This window comes from Magnolia sinica, chromosome 16 (genome assembly GCF_029962835.1).
Source record: "Magnolia sinica isolate HGM2019 chromosome 16, MsV1, whole genome shotgun sequence".
Taxonomy (NCBI): Eukaryota; Viridiplantae; Streptophyta; class Magnoliopsida; order Magnoliales; family Magnoliaceae; genus Magnolia; species Magnolia sinica.
This window is the reverse complement of record NC_080588.1, coordinates 70,342,244-70,360,769: the sequence shown is the minus strand read 5'-3', so window position 1 is coordinate 70,360,769 and position 18,526 is coordinate 70,342,244. Positions and strand designations below refer to the sequence as shown.

Sequence of the window (18,526 nt, the reverse complement as noted above, 5' to 3'; positions counted from 1 at the left end):
GCGGGTGTTAGTCTGACAGGCTGGCAGACTTGTGTAGGACATCAGAGACGTCTATCAGGTGAGACTCACGACAGATCATCTGGCCTGAAAAAATCAGCGGTCACCTATCAGGTACATTAGATGGTCTTAAAGGAAACTTGCATGTTTGGTTGGATCATACATTGATTCCATGCGTGTGCCCACCTATCAAGAAATTTCATTGCTTGCTGGAGGGAAGAAAACGGAAAGTATTGACATGTGAAACTTCCATCGGCCCGTCATGATATGTGTATTAGATCTACACTGTCCATCCATTTTTTTTTCATACCTTTTAGGGCATGAGACTGAAAACGAGGCAGATCCAAGGCTCAAGTGGGCCACACTATAGGAAACAATGGGAATTAAACACCTACCGTTAAAAACCACTGAAGGCTTAGATTAAGCTGATGTTTGTCCATGTGACCTTATGATGTAAAGCAGGTTGCAAACACTTTCATGTCCAAGATGGACCAGAGAAGGCTCAATTAGAGGCGGAAGCCATCAAGACCGTCAGAATCTTAAAACAGACATATCTCACAAACCAGAATGAGTTACTCAACATACCATATATGATTTTGGGCAGGATGAGCTACTTTAGCCAACCAACCCGGCTATGCCAGGTTGCCCGCACCAAATTTGTGAGATTCCATCTTATCCATGGTCGAATCCTATATTTAATTCAGTTTTTACTATAAATAGTAAGTTTTAGTTTAATTATAACTCTTCATCCGGTGGCTTTAGGAGTTGCGCCAACATGAAAATTGTTTAGAAAAATTAGGAGAATAACGTGGTTAAGCGACATAGGACACTTACTATACATATACGAAATTTACTATTTATAGCAAGTTACGAATTTTAGGGAGTTTTAGTTTTAGTTTAATTCTTAAACTTCTTCCTAGCCTTGGTATCCCTATTTATATGGTTGTAGAATCATTTATTTCATCTATCAATTAATTAGCAAGTTTCTTTCATATATCTTAAAATTATTTCTATTTCTTTTCCTCATACATTCGGGAAGTCTCTATGAGGAGTCCGGAGAAGTTCCGTGGATTCGGAACAGTTATCCCCATAAGGAAGATGGTGCTCGACCTCACATCCTTTCGTGCGTCACCTTCTGAAGAGGTTAAACCTTAGGAAGGTTTCAACGTTAGTTGTTCAGTCTTTGTTACTTTCTGTGGTGTGGTCCAGTTGAACTTTGGATGTGCCTCATTTTTGGGCTCATGATCTAAAATAATTTGAAATAATTGATGGATTGTGTGGATATAACACATAAATCATGTTGGGGCCAAACAAGTTCCACAAAGTAAAAGTTAGGTAGAGTAGCATGCAATCCATTCATGAGAGAGAAAATGGGCTTGTTTTGTGAGCAGCGCCATCAGCCATGACGTGGACCATTGAGAAGTGATGCCACTGAATTTTTGTGTGCCTTCAACAGAGATGATCCGCACTCGTCAGCAATATGCCATGTTAAACAGCGCTTTCTTTAAATTCTTAATAAATTGCTAAACTGTATAAAATGGTGAATTCCTCAAACTCCCGGGAAAAATGTTGTGAGAAAACACTGGCATGAGTGCTCAATGCAACTAGAACAAAACCACTAAGAAAAGAGTTTAGCCAAAATCCAAAAGCCAATAAGTAAAACATGAGAGATTTACATGGTTTGATAATATATTTATATTAGTGAGGCAACAACACAATATCTTTTCTTTAAAACAAGAAAATCAGAGAATATAATGCTTACATGCATCTTTCCACTCTTTTATTGTACAAAAAATCTCTAAGTAAAATTCGAAGATCACTCTCTATACCCTTTATAAACAACACACCCCACAGAGAAGCATTGACAAAAATCTTATCAAACCAGGCTTACATGGGGTAATCTCATCTTTGATTGGGTCCTTGAACAATGAGTCATGCTCATACCTAATCATGTGCATCAGATCAATGGTTCATGTCACTGAACAACGAGCCATGCCATGCCTAATCATATGCATTAGCAAATCATATGTTTATTTATGAACATGGATCGATAGTCCCTCTCTTCAATATTAATTTCGTCGGTCCAAATAATCATGTTAAAATTGGTGACTTCAATCAGTGTTGAAATTGGGGAGTTCGATCGATCAATTTTAGTCTTGATCAATGGAGAAAATCTTGAAATTTTCAATTAACTCTCTAGACAATTTAGACATGTTCGATTGACTAAACATATAGGCTCGATCGATGAAGATAATTATAAAAAATCATATTAGCTTTTTGGACACTTTTGATCATATTTGATTGATTGATCGGTGTCGATTGATTGATGGTATGCGTAATTTTTGCACAAATGCTTATTTTGTTTCCTAATTCGGGTGTAACTCTATATAAGGGTTTGTAATTGTACGAATTAGGGTGGAGCACGCAAGTTAAGATATTTTAGAACATGATAGATAAGAGCTAGGGTTTTCAAAAGGATTTTGGGTTTTCACATTTGTAAGTTGATTTCATCTTTTACGATTCATTTCTAAAGTAAATTGTTTATTGTTTTGAACCATAGTATTTTTCAACAATAATTTTTTCATGTAAAATTGTATGTTCTCTTTAGTTACTTTATTTGTATTTTCCTATTACTTGTGTTATTCAACTCCGAGGTTGCTTTCGCACCCCCAACAAATCACACATGCATGCCACGAGGTGCAACTTGCCTGGTCTCACCTTTTACCCTTCTTAATGCTGTTGCATACAAAAATCTAAGAAAAGAAATTTAGGGGTATTTAGACAAAGGGCAAGCATATATATAAAGGAGTCCTTTACCCTCTCTTTTCAGTTTTCTCTATTTTTTATCTCTGTTTTTTTTCTTGCTCCTTTGAATATCGCCTCACTATCATAGGACATATAGATAGGCGCTTGGGTTTCATTGATTAAATGCACTAGTCAAAGATAAGGGTGCCAATGCGCCAAGTTAGGGCTGGCCCAAGCTCTATCCAAGCCTGCCTTGCATTATTGAATGTATGTCCAAACCCAATGTAGGTACATAATCTCCTAAAATAGTTCACCCTAAGCCTAACTTGAAAGGTACCGACAAGAGAGAGGGGGATGCCAACAAGAAAAGAGGGGAATTTCTCCGACGGGATTTGTAAATAAGAGAATGGTACCTTTATCATGGGAGATTTCGACAACCAATATCTATATCTTGAGAATTTTGCAGGCCTTGTTGGCTGCTCGAGTAATTTGACTGTCGCAGCTGCAGAGAGAGAGAGAGAGAGAGAGAGAGAGGTATTTTTAACCGATCTGATTTCCCAAAATAAAAAGAAAGGGAGAAGTTAAAGCATGAAATTTCAACGAATTTCCCAACGGACTTGAAAATTAAGGTTGGAAAAGAAAATCACCTTTTATGTTGCTACTCTTTTCTGATGCAGCTTTTATTGAAAGTAGAATATATAATAGATTACATTAAATAAAGGCTAGAGAGAGAGAGAGAGAGAGAGAGAGAGAGAGAGATTTTAGCTAAAAAGGCAATGAAAAGTTTGAAAACCCTAACGGGCTGGGCTTATGGGCTTTCTGATACCTACGTCCAAGCCCAACCCAATATTCTCTAGGGCTTGATACTCCAGCCGAAGGTGGGCCAGGCTTAGAAGCTCAATAGGCCATCTGGGCCTATTGACAGCTAGTCGAAGAATGGTACTTAGCTATGTGGGTACTGACATTAATAAAATACACAAGTGAGACTAATGTTGAAAATTTCTAGTTGGTGGCCATAATTGATCAACGGACTGGATGGGTTAGGTATATAGGCATGCAAGAGACCCTAGGTATGTGATCATTCACATGGATGAAAGTGGGATTGTATACACTTCCATGGGAAGATCTTGGTACGCAGGGCCCTTTTCTATATAGACCGTCTTGGTCCCGAAGCTCATAGGAGCATCAATGCTAGTAACAGGCATGGTTTATCTTTGTGGTACTCCAAGATTTCATGCATTTAGGATCTTACGAGGATAATGACCATTGATCTGTGTATCTGAGTAAGATCTCTATGCATACATCAGTGGAGATTATTATTATTTTTTTTCCTGGATGTTGTCATCTAAGTTCCTTGCCGATCCAAATCCAAGCATCCCAATGACATTTTTTTAAATCACTATGTTGAAACTAGATCATGTGCTAGTTGGTTATTTGGATATAGTTGCCCATATGCTTTGATTTTTCTTTTCAGATGGTGGCCATTTCTTCTCAAGGGGTGTAAGTATGTGGTGATTGATTGATCCCTTGGGCTTGCGTGGCCACCAGTTTAAGATCTAGCCGCACATGTTAGTTGATGAGATTCAGATGTGGGCGAATCTTTCTCAATTATTCAAATCAATGACTGGCCAGTACTGATAACACGAAAGAGTTTAGCCAATAACCATTAAAGAGTAGTGGAATATTGATGATGACTAGTGCATTGTTCTAATTGTATGGTTGACATCCATGACCTATACATGGCATCATCTACTGCTCCAAGGCCGGCATAATAATCTGACTTGCTTAGTTTTGAACTAATTCATAAAAAAACAGCCACATGTTAAACAACTTCAATCTAACACAAATTTTGTACAGTCATATACGTTGAAATTTGATTTTTGAAAAATAAAAAATATTCAAAAATTTTCAAGATTTTTACTTTGCCGTTAAAAATGTTTTTTGAAAAATTTCAAAAGAAAAGTACGGTCTATGCTTTTGTCCTGCGTCGAAAACGAGAATGAAAAACTTATAGTTTATTTGTGGAGGTGTGTGTAGTATTCTTAATTGGAGTTTTGAAGATTGAGCTGCTCGGGTTGCGTGATTGGAACGTGCTCAGGCACGGGCAGTGTAGCTATAGTGGCACTAGTTGGCGCACTTTGCACTTCGCATGTGAGCCTAGGTGCGAGGGGTCTGAAATGAGCCGGGGTTTTATAAGCTACTGAGAACGGTTAGATTATTACTTCGAAACGGTCACGCTTTAAGGACAATGGAAAGTTTACATGATTCAGTATGGTGAAACAAAAATAATTAACTTTATTTTATTTTTATTTCCAGTATTTCCAATACATTTTTTCAATGGCACATATTACACCCTCGTATCATAGTATTCGTGCTACTTATAAAGATGAGAAGGAAGGCGTGGGGTCCACAGGACTTCCAACTGCGTTGATTTAGGGATAGTTAAACCCAATCCTTCAGTCATGTCCACAGGCTGGCCATTGGGTGTGTCCAGGTGAAAGGCATGAAGCAAACGAGCGAGTGTCAGGTGCATGACTTGCATGGCAAATGTGATACCCGGACAGGCCCGCCTGCCCGACCCAAATGGGAGGTACTCGAATTGTTGGCCCCTCACATCTACGTCCACGTGGCTGGTTATAAACCTCTCAGGTCGAAACTCAGATGGGTCCAACCATACCCGTGGGTCCTGATGGATCTTCCAGACGTTAAAGAATACTTGAGTGCCAGCTGGGACATGGAAGCCTCCCACGTGGCAGTCTTTCGCAGCCTCGTGTGGTAGCAAAAGTGGTGCGGCAGGATATAGGCGCATTGTTTCTTTGATGATAGCCTGGAGGTATACTAAGTTTTTGATATCCGACTCAACCACGAGTCGGTCCCTGCCTACCTGTTCATCCAACTCATCTTGAGCCCTTTTTATTACATGGCGATTATTCAGCAGCAAGGAGATGGCCCATGTTAGAGTGATGGCTGTCGTTTCTGAGCCAGCTATCACGAGAGCCTGCATAATGTGAGAAGAAATGACATGAGAAAAGATTAAAAAAAAAAAGGAAAAACCCTCTCACCTCTCATCCAATGGAAGAAAATAAAGGCTTATATCCGCCTATCAGAATATAGTGGAATGATATTTATATGGATTAAGGTATTGAAATGTAAATTCAATATTAGTTAGGTAGGTTATATATATATATATAAAATTCTCTTTTATATTAAAAATATAAGTTCATGCTAATAGTGATTATAAATTAGATTATTAGAGTTGATAATCTCTAATACATAACAAATTCATGCTAACCATCATTGTTTTTTTTTAAAAAAAAAAAATAAAATTTATTTATTAATGTTTTTACCCACACACACCCCCCACGCACTTACGCTAGTGGAATTTCACCACCTATGGGTATTCGAACCCTTGACCGGGAGTTGAAACTCCTAAGAGTCTACCACCCATCATTGTAAATTGGAGAGTAAGATCCCTAATTATATCTAATTACTTTAGGCGCATATCAATCGTGACCTTAAATAACTCTTAAAATTGATTAATTTGGCCACAGACCCAACTTGTATATTAATATGATCGCTACCATATATGAATGGGCCGTACATGCACAAAGAAATACACGGAAGCGGATTGTGTCCTGCCCCCACTGGAAGGAAATCAGTCTGGATAGGGGGTTTGTGTGTCCCAACATTATATATGGGCTTTATCCATACCGTTCATCCATTTTTTTCAGATCATTTTAGGGTATTAACCCTAAAATTAGATAGATCCAGGCATCAAGTGGACCACACCAAAGAAGCAACGGTGACAATGAAGCCACCGTTGAAAACTTCCTAGGGCCGACCATGATGTTTATTTTCCATCCAACCTATTCATAATCCCACATGTGCCTGGATGAAAGGAAAAAAAAAAGAAGCCAAATTTCAGCTTGATTCAAAACTTCTATGGCTCCCAAGTTTTTAACGGTATCCTCACTTAGTGGTCCACTTGAGCATTGAATATGCTTCATTTTTTGGGTCATAGCCTAAAATAATATTAAAAAATAGATGAACGGCGTGGATAAAATCCATTCATTACGGTGGGCCCCACATAGCCCCTGCCTGGACCGATTGGGTCCAGGCCGGGGCAGGACGCAATCCGCTTCCGAAATAAACCCTCGTCAAGAGGAAAGCAATCAATGGTGCATGTTAAAAATGCATGGGTTGCCCGATCAAGGATTAGAAAGGCATAATTGCAGGATATGACACGTAAATATAAAGTTGGGTCGGGTCGGGCTAGGAACGCCTGGGCCTGGCGAGTTTGGCTAAAAATGGCTTTGCCCCAAGCCTAGCCGGAAAAATCAATAGGCCATGCAAGAGAGGCCCAACGTCATCCATGGGCCCAGCTAATAGATCCCACCCGGGTCCCTCACTAGAACGGTGAGGTAACACATACCACGGAAGTGGCCTTGATTACGGTATCATTATCATGGTCAGGGAGCGGTTCCTCCTCCAGGATGGACAGCATCACGTCGATGAAGTTACGATCGCCACCATCGATCTTGCCAGACTGCCTCTTTAGCCTATGATCGTGCAGCCAGCTTGAGATTAGACTGTTCATTTCCTCAGCGACTTTTTTCATGGCAGTCTCGTGGCCCCACACATCCATCCACTTGAGAAAAGGAAGTGCATCAGATACCACAAACACACCAGCTAGATAAGCTATTTGATCCATCGCATGTTGGAACCGCCTCGCCTCGACCTCATCGCTTATACCGTTACTACCGAAATATCGCTTCCCAGACACGATCATGGTCAACATGTTGAAAGTCAGGTCCCCAAACCATCGCTTCATCTCGACTACAACCGGTCCCCCACCACGCTCCTCTAATTTTCGGTGCAACCCTTTTACACCCATGTCAATCTCCGAGTAACGGATGTTCTTCAGCAACTCGAGCCGACGGTTGGATAGGAGCTCAACGGTGAGGATCTTCCGTATTTGACGCCAGTAGGGGCCGTAAGGTATGAACCCGACCATGGCGTAGTCGTAGCCTATGTACTTTCCAGCCATTGATCGGGGACGGGTGGCGAGGACCAGGTCATTGGTGGTGAAGCACTCTTTTGCTAGCTCCCAGCTACTTACAAAAAGTGCACGACGCATACCTAGCCGTAGGATGAAAGCTGGGCCGTACTTATCGGCCATTGATCCAAGTGTTCGAATAAGTGGATCACGTCCATGGAGTAGATGGAGGTGGCCCAACAAAGGCCACGCACCACTTGGTTCGGGTGCTTTCTTGCTCTTGCCCTCAAGCCTACTTGTACGTGCTATGTATGTTTTGTAGAACAAAAGCGCCGCTAAAACGCAGCAAATAGCTAGCAATTGGAAGTGCAAATCCATAGCTACAGATAGCGTACATCCGCAGAGGAAACTCTTGTGTATTTATGCATGAAACTCCCACTAGCATGTGAGTGGGCCCTTAGCAAAGAAGGGCCATTCTCTAAAATAAGATGCGAATTGTCTCGATCCTGCGGTGGGAAGATAGGTAGGGGAAGACAATGATGTTGGTGAGAAATTGATGTAGGGCTGGCACAGATATTCAAAAGAAGCCGGAGTAAGCGGACAAAGCCTGTCATATTCGGGTCTAGTGCTATGTGGGGCATGACGTGACTGGGCATTTGGCGCATCCGAATTGAAGAAATTCTTTACGTATAGGGAGAAATTGCTGTTCAATGTACGAATAGTAAATCTGCCATGATCACTTTTGATGTAGGGATGGGTGTGGTTGCGTGGAGCACCATCTCCCCCTCAGGGATAATTACTCGGAATCCATTAATCTTCTTTATCATCTCGGGGATAATTACTCACAGAGAATTCTCGAATTCAGAAAGAAATAAATTCTAATAAAAATTGAAAACAACTTGATTGATAATTATCTCATCTGAATGTCCTTGTCACAACATTAATAAACAAAAAATAAATAAACTAAAATTCATATTTACTAAAAATAATAAAATTCAAACTCTAATAAAAATCCTAATTCTAATAAAACTCTTCTAAATCCTAACTTCTAAAAATAAAAATTCTAAATAAACTTTTGTTAGAAGAGTACTAGCTTAATTACAAGTTATTTCTAAAAAAAATAAGAAAATCTAAAACTCTAAAAATAAGGAAATATTACAAAAATCGGAATTACTGAAAATAATATTTTTTCTTAAAATTTCATTTTTTAGCTGAAAGCACACATTTTCTTGTAAAATGGTTGTGGTTCACTTTGGACGGCCTATTATAGTAAAGATTGATAGGTTGGAATAATACATGATCGTAGTCTTTAGGGAGGAATCGCATGTGCAACAACTGCTTCATCCATGGCCATATGCGAATTGGTGCCTTCATCTGTCTCGTTTATTCGAGTTGAAGTTGTTCCCACAAAACCAGAGCTTTGCCCTTCAACTTGTAAGCCACAAGTTTAACTTTCTTGTCTTCTATGATGTCCATGTAGTCAAAGAAATGCTCGACTTCAACCAACCAATCAAGGAAGTCCTTGAAGTGGAATTGACTATTGAAACTAGAAAGATCAATTTTCATCTTAAATTTTCTATCCGTTCGATCTATTTGATCAATGCCTCGTCTAGGATGTTGTAGAGTCATGTCACTGGATCCCGCCTTCTCAGGAGTGATCATGTGGTTCACTGCCGGCATTGTCCTACGATTAGTATGATTGGGAGTTCCAATGCATATTAGGGGAGGATCACTGCCATGAACATGGAGTTGCCCGAGGGCCTTCGTCATGTGATCGATGACAACCTGCAACCCTTACATAACTTGCAGATATTCTTGCTACGATACTTCGAAAGCCACCATGGATAAAGGATGATTCCTTGGAGCACTGTTCATGAGATTGTTGCTCAACCCGTCGTTAGAAGCCATAAATCAGAGGAGAAAGCCTCATTCTGATACCAAACTCACGCAGGGATGAGCGTGATGAAGTTAAGCATCGTCTTCCTCAGGGGATAATTACTTTGATTCCATGGAGCTTCTCTAAACTCCTCATAGAGATTTCTTGAATCCACGAGGGAAAGAAATAAATTCTAATAAAAATCAAAATAACTTGATTGATAATTGTCTCATCTGTATGTGTCCTTGTTATGCCATTATTAAAGAAAACAAGAAATCAGAATTTGTATTTACCAAAAATAGTAAAATTCTAACTCTAATAAAAATCTTAATTCTAATAAAACTCTTCTAAATCCTAACTTCTAAAAATAAAAATTATAAATAAACTTTTGCTAGAAGAGTCCTAGCATGATTACAGGTTATTTTTTAAAAATGAAGAAAATTTAAAACTCTGAAAGTAAGAAAATATTTCAAAATTTAGAAATACTAAAAATAGTATTTTTTTTCTTAATTTTTAGTTTTTGAGCTGAAAGCATGCGTTTTCTAGCAAAATGAACAGACGCAACCCACGTTGTGGGTCAGTTCACCTCAGATGGCCCGTTACAGTAAAGATTGATAGGTTGTGCGCCCTATAACAATACCCAGATCAAAAGTTATAGCCAATTTACGATTCATCTTCTTTTGGTCCAACCATACTAGGAATGTACGTCCTACATCAACCTTTGACTTGGGTATTGTTATGAGATGCATGACTTATGAATTTTGATTGTAATAGGACATTCTTGATCAATTGTCACTTAAGCGGGTCGCGTTGCACCATTTTGTGAGAAAATGTTGCCTTCTAATTCAAACTTGCAGTTTTACAAAAAACTTAATATTTTTAGTAAGTTTCAGGTTAGAAATATGTCATTCGTTCTAAAGTTTTTTTTTTTGTTTTTTTTTGTTTTTGTTTTTGTTTCATTTTGTTTTTTATTTATTTATTTTTAGGGTTAGCTTGTTAGTACACACCCATGTCAGTACACACACTCCATGTTAGCCACCCCCACTAGGGATCGATACCAAGACCTCAAGTGTTGAAACGAGGTATCTCCACTCAGTCTGCCAGTTGAGCTATGGATCTAAAGTTTTAATATATGCTTTCTTAGGAATTATTTCTAATCATGTTAGGAGTTATCTTGCATGATTAACTTAAAACTTTATATTTCTAGTAAATTTTACTATTTTGGGCCAATTCTAATTTAGTCAAATTAGGACTATTAATTAGGATTTACATTTTATTATTTAAAGCATTGTAATTTCAATTTACAGGGGACATCAATAAGATATTTCAAAAATTTCTTTGTTTCTTGTGCATTCAAGAGCCATTACACCTTGTGGATTCAAGGTTCATATCATATAGAGGAGATGACGCTATTCCTCTATTCATCTTACACCCCTTCCCTATGTAAGTTAGCATCGGAGCACCGTTTCCTCTACATGGTATGAACTTGAATCCAAAACACGTAATGGCTCTTGAATCTACAAGAAACAAAGAAAAAATTGAAATATCCTATTGATGTCTCCTCTGAAACAAAATTACAATGATTTAAATAATAAAACACAAACCTTAATTAAGAGTCCTAATTCGACTAAATAAAATTTATCCAAAATAGTAAATTACTAAAAATATGAAGTGCTAATTTAATCACGTGAAATGATTCCTAACATGATTAGAAGAAATTCCTGTGAAGACGACATATACTAAAACTCTAAAATGAAGGATATATGTCTGAATTAAAACTTAATAAAAATAGTTGTTTTTCATAAAATTGTAATTTTAAAATGAAAGGCAGTGTTTTCTCACAAAATGGAGCTATGCAACCCCCTTATGCAGGTCAATTGATCTCGGATGGCCTATTACAATTAAAATTCATAGGTCGTGCATCTCGTAATGATACCAAGATCAAAAGTTGTGGCTGATTCAATATTCGCAACTCGAACAACAATTTCTCCCTATATTGAATGAATCTCTTTGATCTGGACGTGCCTGAGACCCAGTTATGTCATGCCCCACGTAGGACTGGGCTGGATTTGACAGACTACGTTGCTTCTGTTCAGGCTTCTTTCGATCCATCTATGTTAAGAATATATCTGCAGTCCACTCTATATTAAAAATTCACATTGTCCATCCGTTTTAACAGCTCATGTTAGGACATGAGTCCAAAAAGAGGCAAATCCAAAACTGAAGCACCACAAGAAATACTAGGGATTTAAACGCTCTCGTTGAAACATTTGTGGGACTACATGTTTTTTTTTTTTTGTGTGTGTTTTTGACGCAGGGATGAACGTGATGAGGATAACTACTCCAAATCCACGGAGCTTCTCTGGACTCCTCACAGAGACTTCTCGAATCCACGAGGACAGAAAGCAGAAAATAGAAATAAATTCTAATAAATTCGAAATTGATTAATTGATTTATAAAAACGAGTTCACATCCCTTTAAATAGGGGTACCAAGCAATGGGAAAGAAATCAGAATCAAACTACGACTACAACTCCTAGAATCCGCGACTTACTATAAATAGTAAACTTACTATTTATAGATGGTCGTGATGTGTACTAGTGCACAAGGTTTTCGACCAAAAATAGTAAGTGTCCTATTTGGCTTCACCAAACCGTTCTCCTAATTATTCTAAGCTCTTTTCATGTTGGGCACAACTCCTAAAGCCCAACAGATGAAGAGTTATAATCAAACTAAAACTTACTATTTATAGTAAAAGCGAAATTAAAACAGGGAAACGATCATCGATCCAGGGGTTTTTCGCAATTTCGGCTTGCGCAACCTGGCGTAGCTGGGTTGGTTGGCTAAAGTAGCTTGTTCTACCCCAAAATCATATATTTTACATCAGATAACTCATTCCGGATTGCGAGATACACCCGATCTAAGGTTTGACGGTTCGAATCACTTCTGTCATCGACCGGGCCTTTTTTGATCCATCTTGGCCATGAAACTGTCCGCGACCCGCTCTACATCAGTTTTCAATTCATCCTAGTGGTATGAGTCTGTGAACGGTTTGAGTAGCCCACTTCAGTTTTAGACCCTTGTGAGGTTTCAACGGTGGTTTTAGATCCTTGTGAGGTTTCAACAGTGGTTTTAGATCCTTGTGAGGTTTCAATGGTGAGCATTTCCCTCCCTTTTTTTTTTATCAGTTGACCCATTTGAGTTTTTGATTTGTCTTGTTTTTGGCTCCTGCCCTAACGTGAACTGGCAAGATGGTTGGATGAGGTGGATTTCTGAAAAAATATCATAATAGTCCCACCTAATTTTAAAATGTGGGAACTTTTAGCAGTTGGGCTGTAGGCAATCGGTGACCTCTACAAAAAGTGGACTGCACTGACCTCGATTGTTATCTTAGTAACTAAAGTGAGTAAACTCTGTGGGGCCCACCATGATGTATGTGTCTTATCCATCCGTCCATTTTACTAGCTCATTTTAGGGCGTGAGCCCAAAATTGAGGCATATCCAAAGCTCTAGTGGGCCATTACACAGGAAAAAGTGGGAATTTAATGCATACTTGTTTGTGCTATTTAATCAAACATGAGGCCACACATGTTAATGAAGGCTTGTATTTAGTCAAACGTGTGTGATTAGAAAAGTGCGGGGGTGCCAAAGTCGTACTCGACTCAAGTTCGATTGAACTTTGGTGACCTTAGAGTTGAGATAGACCAACCGAATCCATGGGATTGACCGCTTTCTCAGCCACTAATTGCTACAATGATCAATAAATTTAGAAAGGTAGGGCTTAGTCCTTATGAATGAATTCCTTTTACATTGCATTAAAGACTTTTCTCTCAACGGTGATTGCAGGCCTTGCATTTCTCAATTAAACATTGATAGATAAAAAGAATTCAAATTGAAAGGCTAACATGCTAATTTTATTAATTTGTATTTGAAGCTCGATACAATTAGTAGATTAACAAAATAAATAGAGAAATGAAAGATAAATACTTGTGATTGCCTATGTGGATAAATAATAAAGGCCGATGGTCAATAAGATGTGATTGGTAATTTGAACTTCCAAGTAAGGACTCGATCAATGATGGTAGGTTGCAGATATAATTTATACTACTCATAAACATACTATAGTAATGACGCTAGACGGTAGCAATTTAAGCTAACATAAACTATGAACATTCTATAGTGTAGCTGGCCAGAAGTGGATGGACAAATTTAAGCTAAGTAGTGTTGCATTATGTAGATTAATTATGTTTAGCATGTGCCTTAAGCTCTTTATCGCTTGCTCCTTATATATAGCTTGAGTGGTGGCAAATTCTTGATGGGTTTCCTTATTGGTTCAGGATCCTTAACAATTCTGGTGTGGAACTGTTTTTTTTTTTTTTAAATTTAAATCTTCCTAGCTTGGCCAAAGAGATCTCCGAAGGTCACAGTATCAAACCTTTTATAGATCTACTATAATGATTACAGAGATTTATGGACATTGCAAGATCAGTCTCATTGAACCTAGATTCCTCATTAATGTCTTTTATTTCCTTTTGCTTTGAGAAGAATCTACTTCTCGAACCTTTATAATCGTTGTGAGAGCACTAATAATCTCTTGGAGGATCTTCAATTTTGGCAAGATTATGTTTAAGATTGGATCCCTATCTCGGTAAGTCTTTATAGACTTGTCGGCCATATTGCTGTAATCACACGCGACAATCATGTTAGGGCTATGTGTCACTCATCATAGTGTCTGATCTGCTAACATGCATACAACTTTGTGTTGTTTTGCTTTTGATAGGTGATGTGCTACTGTAGGATGTGGGGAAAAAGATATCCTTGGTACGCAATTAGAATTTCATCAATCATTTAGTAAGTAGTGCCAACATGTAGCAGTATCTTATTAATCTGCATGGACACGCTAGGATGGGTGTAAACACTATCATTGAAAACTTCTTTGTGGCCACAGTTTTTTTTTTTTTTTTTTATATATCAAGTTAATATTATTGTTTCCCTTTATCCATGCATGTGTAACATCACGAATAGGTTGAATGATAGATAAACATTACTATGGGCCCTAGGAAGGTTTCCACAGTGGGTGTCATTATCCCTCTTGTTTCCTATGGTGTTGGCCACTTGAGCTTTGAATATGCTTAAAATTTGGGCTCATGCCCTAAAATGAGCTCATAAAATGGACGTATTGCATGTATAAGACACATTCATCTCAAGGAACCCATAGAATTTTCTTGTATGCTACAGGGTACCGAATTAGACAATAGGCAATTGGAATCCAGACTGTAGATTACGTCATGTATAAGACACATTCATCACAAGGAACCCATAGAATTTTCTTGTATGCTACAGGGTACCGAATTAGACAATAGGCAATTGGAATCCAGACTGTAGATTACGTCATGTATAAGACACATTCATCACAAGGAACCCATAGAATTTTCTTGTATGCTACAGGGTAGCGAATTAGACAATAGGCAATTGGAATCCAGACTGTAGATTACGTCCTGCCCACCTGGATGGACTCGGCTGAAGCAGGCATTTTGTTAGGTCCCCGTTGATGTATGGTTTTTATCCAGGCCGTCCATCTAATTTTCTGAATAATTTTAAGGTATATATGAGCCCAAAATCAGATAGATCCAAGCTCAAGTGGACAGCACAGTAGGAATTGTATTCGGTATTTCAGTTTTCCCTTCATTAAGGTCTATATATATAACCTTATAAACATGTGGATGGCAAATAAACAACACGGTGGGCTTTAAGAAGGTTTCAATCTTTGACATCATTATCACCACTGCTTCTTATGGTGTGGTTCACTTGAGCCTTGGATCCGTCTCATTTTTTTTGGCTCATACCTTAAGATTATCATTTGGAAAAATGGATGGCCAGCATAGATAAAGCCCATATATGATAAGCCTCACAGAACCCTAGCCTAGACAAGCTGGGGTGGACCTCATCCACTTCAGAATCGATAGATGGAAAGGCGGACAAAAACAGATAAGGTGATCAAGTTTTAGTCAGCTTAAGTGGCTGTGAAGGGAGGTGAGGCCTTGAAGCCGCCATTCTTGATTGGGCTAGCGTTGCTGTCAGACATGAGAAAGTCCTTGCTCCACCTTATCTCACATTGGGCTGGGCCAATAAAATCTTACCCCATGGCAAACATAATGAGTGAGTCACAGTACAGGGACGTCAGCTAAATTCATGGTCTTGATGTTTTTGGCGTCCGCATTCTATCGTTAGATAGCATAGAGACATCATGGTGGGCCCTAACCGCAATTCATGCAAAAGAAAAATAACTATGGCCTCCTAATTATTTTCGATGGTCACAATATAAATTATTTCAGACAAAGACGTCCGCATATCCATCATTTTTTAAAAAGAAAATACTGTTAGGATATTTTGGATTACGTTCTTGGCAAATATTTACCAAATGGTGACGTAACCCCGTGGTTTTGGGATGCCGATTAGATACTAACAATGTCAGTAGCCAATTGGCAACCGAAGTGACGTCACCAAGTTCTGTGGGCCCTACCATGATGTATGTGTTATATCTATACCGTCCATCCATTTGAAGAGATTATTTTAAGGCATGAGCCAAAGAATGAGGTAGATCCACAGCTCAAGTGGACCCCACCATTAGAAAACAGTGGGGACAGAGACACTCACCGTTCAAAACTTCTTAATGCCCACAGAAGTTTTAGATTAAGATGATACTTTTTTTTTTCCCTTTATCTATCTCTATGTTAACCTTTGAACAGATTGGATCTCAAAAATACATCATGATAGGCCCTAGGAATGTTTCAACGGTGGGTGTCACTGCCCCACTGTTTTGGCGGGTTCCACTTGAGCTGTGGATCTACCTCATTCTTTGTCTCACGCCATAAAATGATCTCTCCAAATGGATGGACGGTACGGATGCAATACATTCATCATGGTAGGTTCACAGAGCTTGGTGACTGACATTGTCATTACCTAATCCGCTCCCGTCGATTTACACCACAGCTTTGTCAAGCCCACACGCTGTGTAGAAGTCAGCACACACCAATCGCATGTACCAGCGTGGCAGACAGATGAAATATCTAAGCCATTCATTAGGTGGGCCTCATAATGATAAAGGTGGTCTATTCATTAGGTGTACCATAATATCAGAAATTATTTGATGGTAATATTAGAAATAATTTGATGGATTAGATAGTGGACCAACTTGATTCTTGGGACAGAATTTATAGCGGCTTCCTTCCTTTGGATGGTTTGGATTTTGCACCTGTCTGCCAAGATTGCATATGTGGTAGCATATGCATGAGCTGAATTGTAGGAGGGAGCCACTAATAGCTCCTCAGAAACTCATGGTGACGCAGTCAAGGATTCGGAGGTTTGTTGTTTGGCGTGTGGGGATCTCACCTGTAGGACTACTATCTTGCCTGTGTTATATGGAATTTTTCTAGGTTCGTCCTCATAGATGATTATGGTCTGTTTTCTGGGTTGGTTACCTGGGGGCAAGAGGGCCTATTGGAAGAAACTCCAGGAATGAAAATTGATTCCTCGGTGTTGGCCATTGATCAGGGATCCTCCTAGCATGGTCCAATCCATGAGGCAGAAAAGGAGGTGCTCTTTGTAGGTCTATATGTTCAGGAGTAAGGAATGCCCTTAAAGGACGACAGGTTTAGGCTGCCCCTTGCTAGGCGGCTGAGAAGGCCCCATCTAGGACCACTGGTTCCCAAATTGGACTATTATGGGATGCTCCTTGTATGGCTGAAGTCAGTGGTTCCCAAATTGGACTATTGTGGGATTCTCCTTGTATGGCTGAAGTCAGTGTCATTGCATTGAGCTCCCCATAAAAAGTCTTTTAGTGTGTCGTGGAGTAGCTGTTGCCGGCATATCTCTTGAATAATTAGGTACCTTAAAGTTTTGAGGCACTTGTACATCTGGGAATGGATATAAGTTCCTAAAATTGGTAGAGGGAAGAACAACTCCCTTGTACTTGTGAAGTTATTAGTTTTGCATTGCTTTGAGCTGCTCCCGCAACTTGTCTATTTCCTATCGGCTAGTTTGAGGGAATGGCATCTCTTGCAACAAGGCATATTCAACTTATTTAGTATAGTGGTCGACTTCTTTAACCATATGGCTCCTGTGAGGGAAGAGCTTGCTGGAATATATATGTTCTTGGTTATAGGAAATTATTGGAATTGAAAGGCACTCCTAGTCAAGGGATACTGAGTGATTAGGAAGTGGCCCACGTTGCGGGTATCCACCACTGCCTGTTGATTGAATTGGGCTCGGTACTGACCCCTGCTGAGGGCATCCGTTACAACCTGCCCCTAGCTTTCTTTCGGGGAAGCCGCCACTGCTAGAAATTAACCAGGAATCCCAACTGCATTATTGGTTTAAGATTGACTCCCGTTTGCAGGAGGATATTGAAAGAAATGTCCTAAGGTTGAGGGTTGCCCTTGCTGGTGCTGGATGTCCTGTGCAGAGTTTGATGGCTATGGTTGAATTGGACTGGATGTTGGGAGGAATGTTAGAGCTGGAGGTTGTTATTGTGGTGCGCTGGGCTAGCCTAGTTGTTGGCCGATGTGGCTTAGGCTTGCATGAGCCGGAGAAGCATTCCCTGCATCGGTGTCATGTGTCGTGCCAACTCCTAGATGCATGAGGTTGGCACGATTTCTGTTGGTTGTAGTTGTGGAGGGTCGACTTTCGGCATATCGAGAGTGGGGAAGGGGTAAGCTTTTTCTTGATGGTTAGCCATAGTTGTTCGAGATCAGGTGTGAATTGGACTGCAGAAAAAGGGGTTTGTTCGAGGGCGTTTAGCTCGGACGAGCGCATGGTTTTGATTTTCGGGTTTTGGATTTTCTTCTACTTCTTCTTCTTCTTCTTCTTCTTCTTCTTCTTTTTTTTTTTTTTTTTTTTGGAGGTTGGGATGAA

The 18,526-nt window shown here is 39.4% G+C and overlaps 1 protein-coding gene across 1 annotated transcript; it reads right to left on the bottom strand.

Moving 5' to 3' along the window:
* Positions 1-5,017: 5,017 nt before the first annotated feature.
* Positions 5,018-8,274, bottom strand: LOC131229439 (cytochrome P450 CYP82D47-like). The gene is made up of 2 exons (XM_058225400.1): positions 7,175-8,274; positions 5,018-5,740 (listed from the first exon to the last, which is right to left on the bottom strand). Exons 1-2 carry the CDS (start codon positions 8,114-8,116, stop codon positions 5,117-5,119), a joined length of 1,566 nt encoding a protein of 521 aa, XP_058081383.1. The 5' UTR covers positions 8,117-8,274; the 3' UTR covers positions 5,018-5,116.
* Between the last annotated feature and the right edge of the window lie 10,252 nt (positions 8,275-18,526).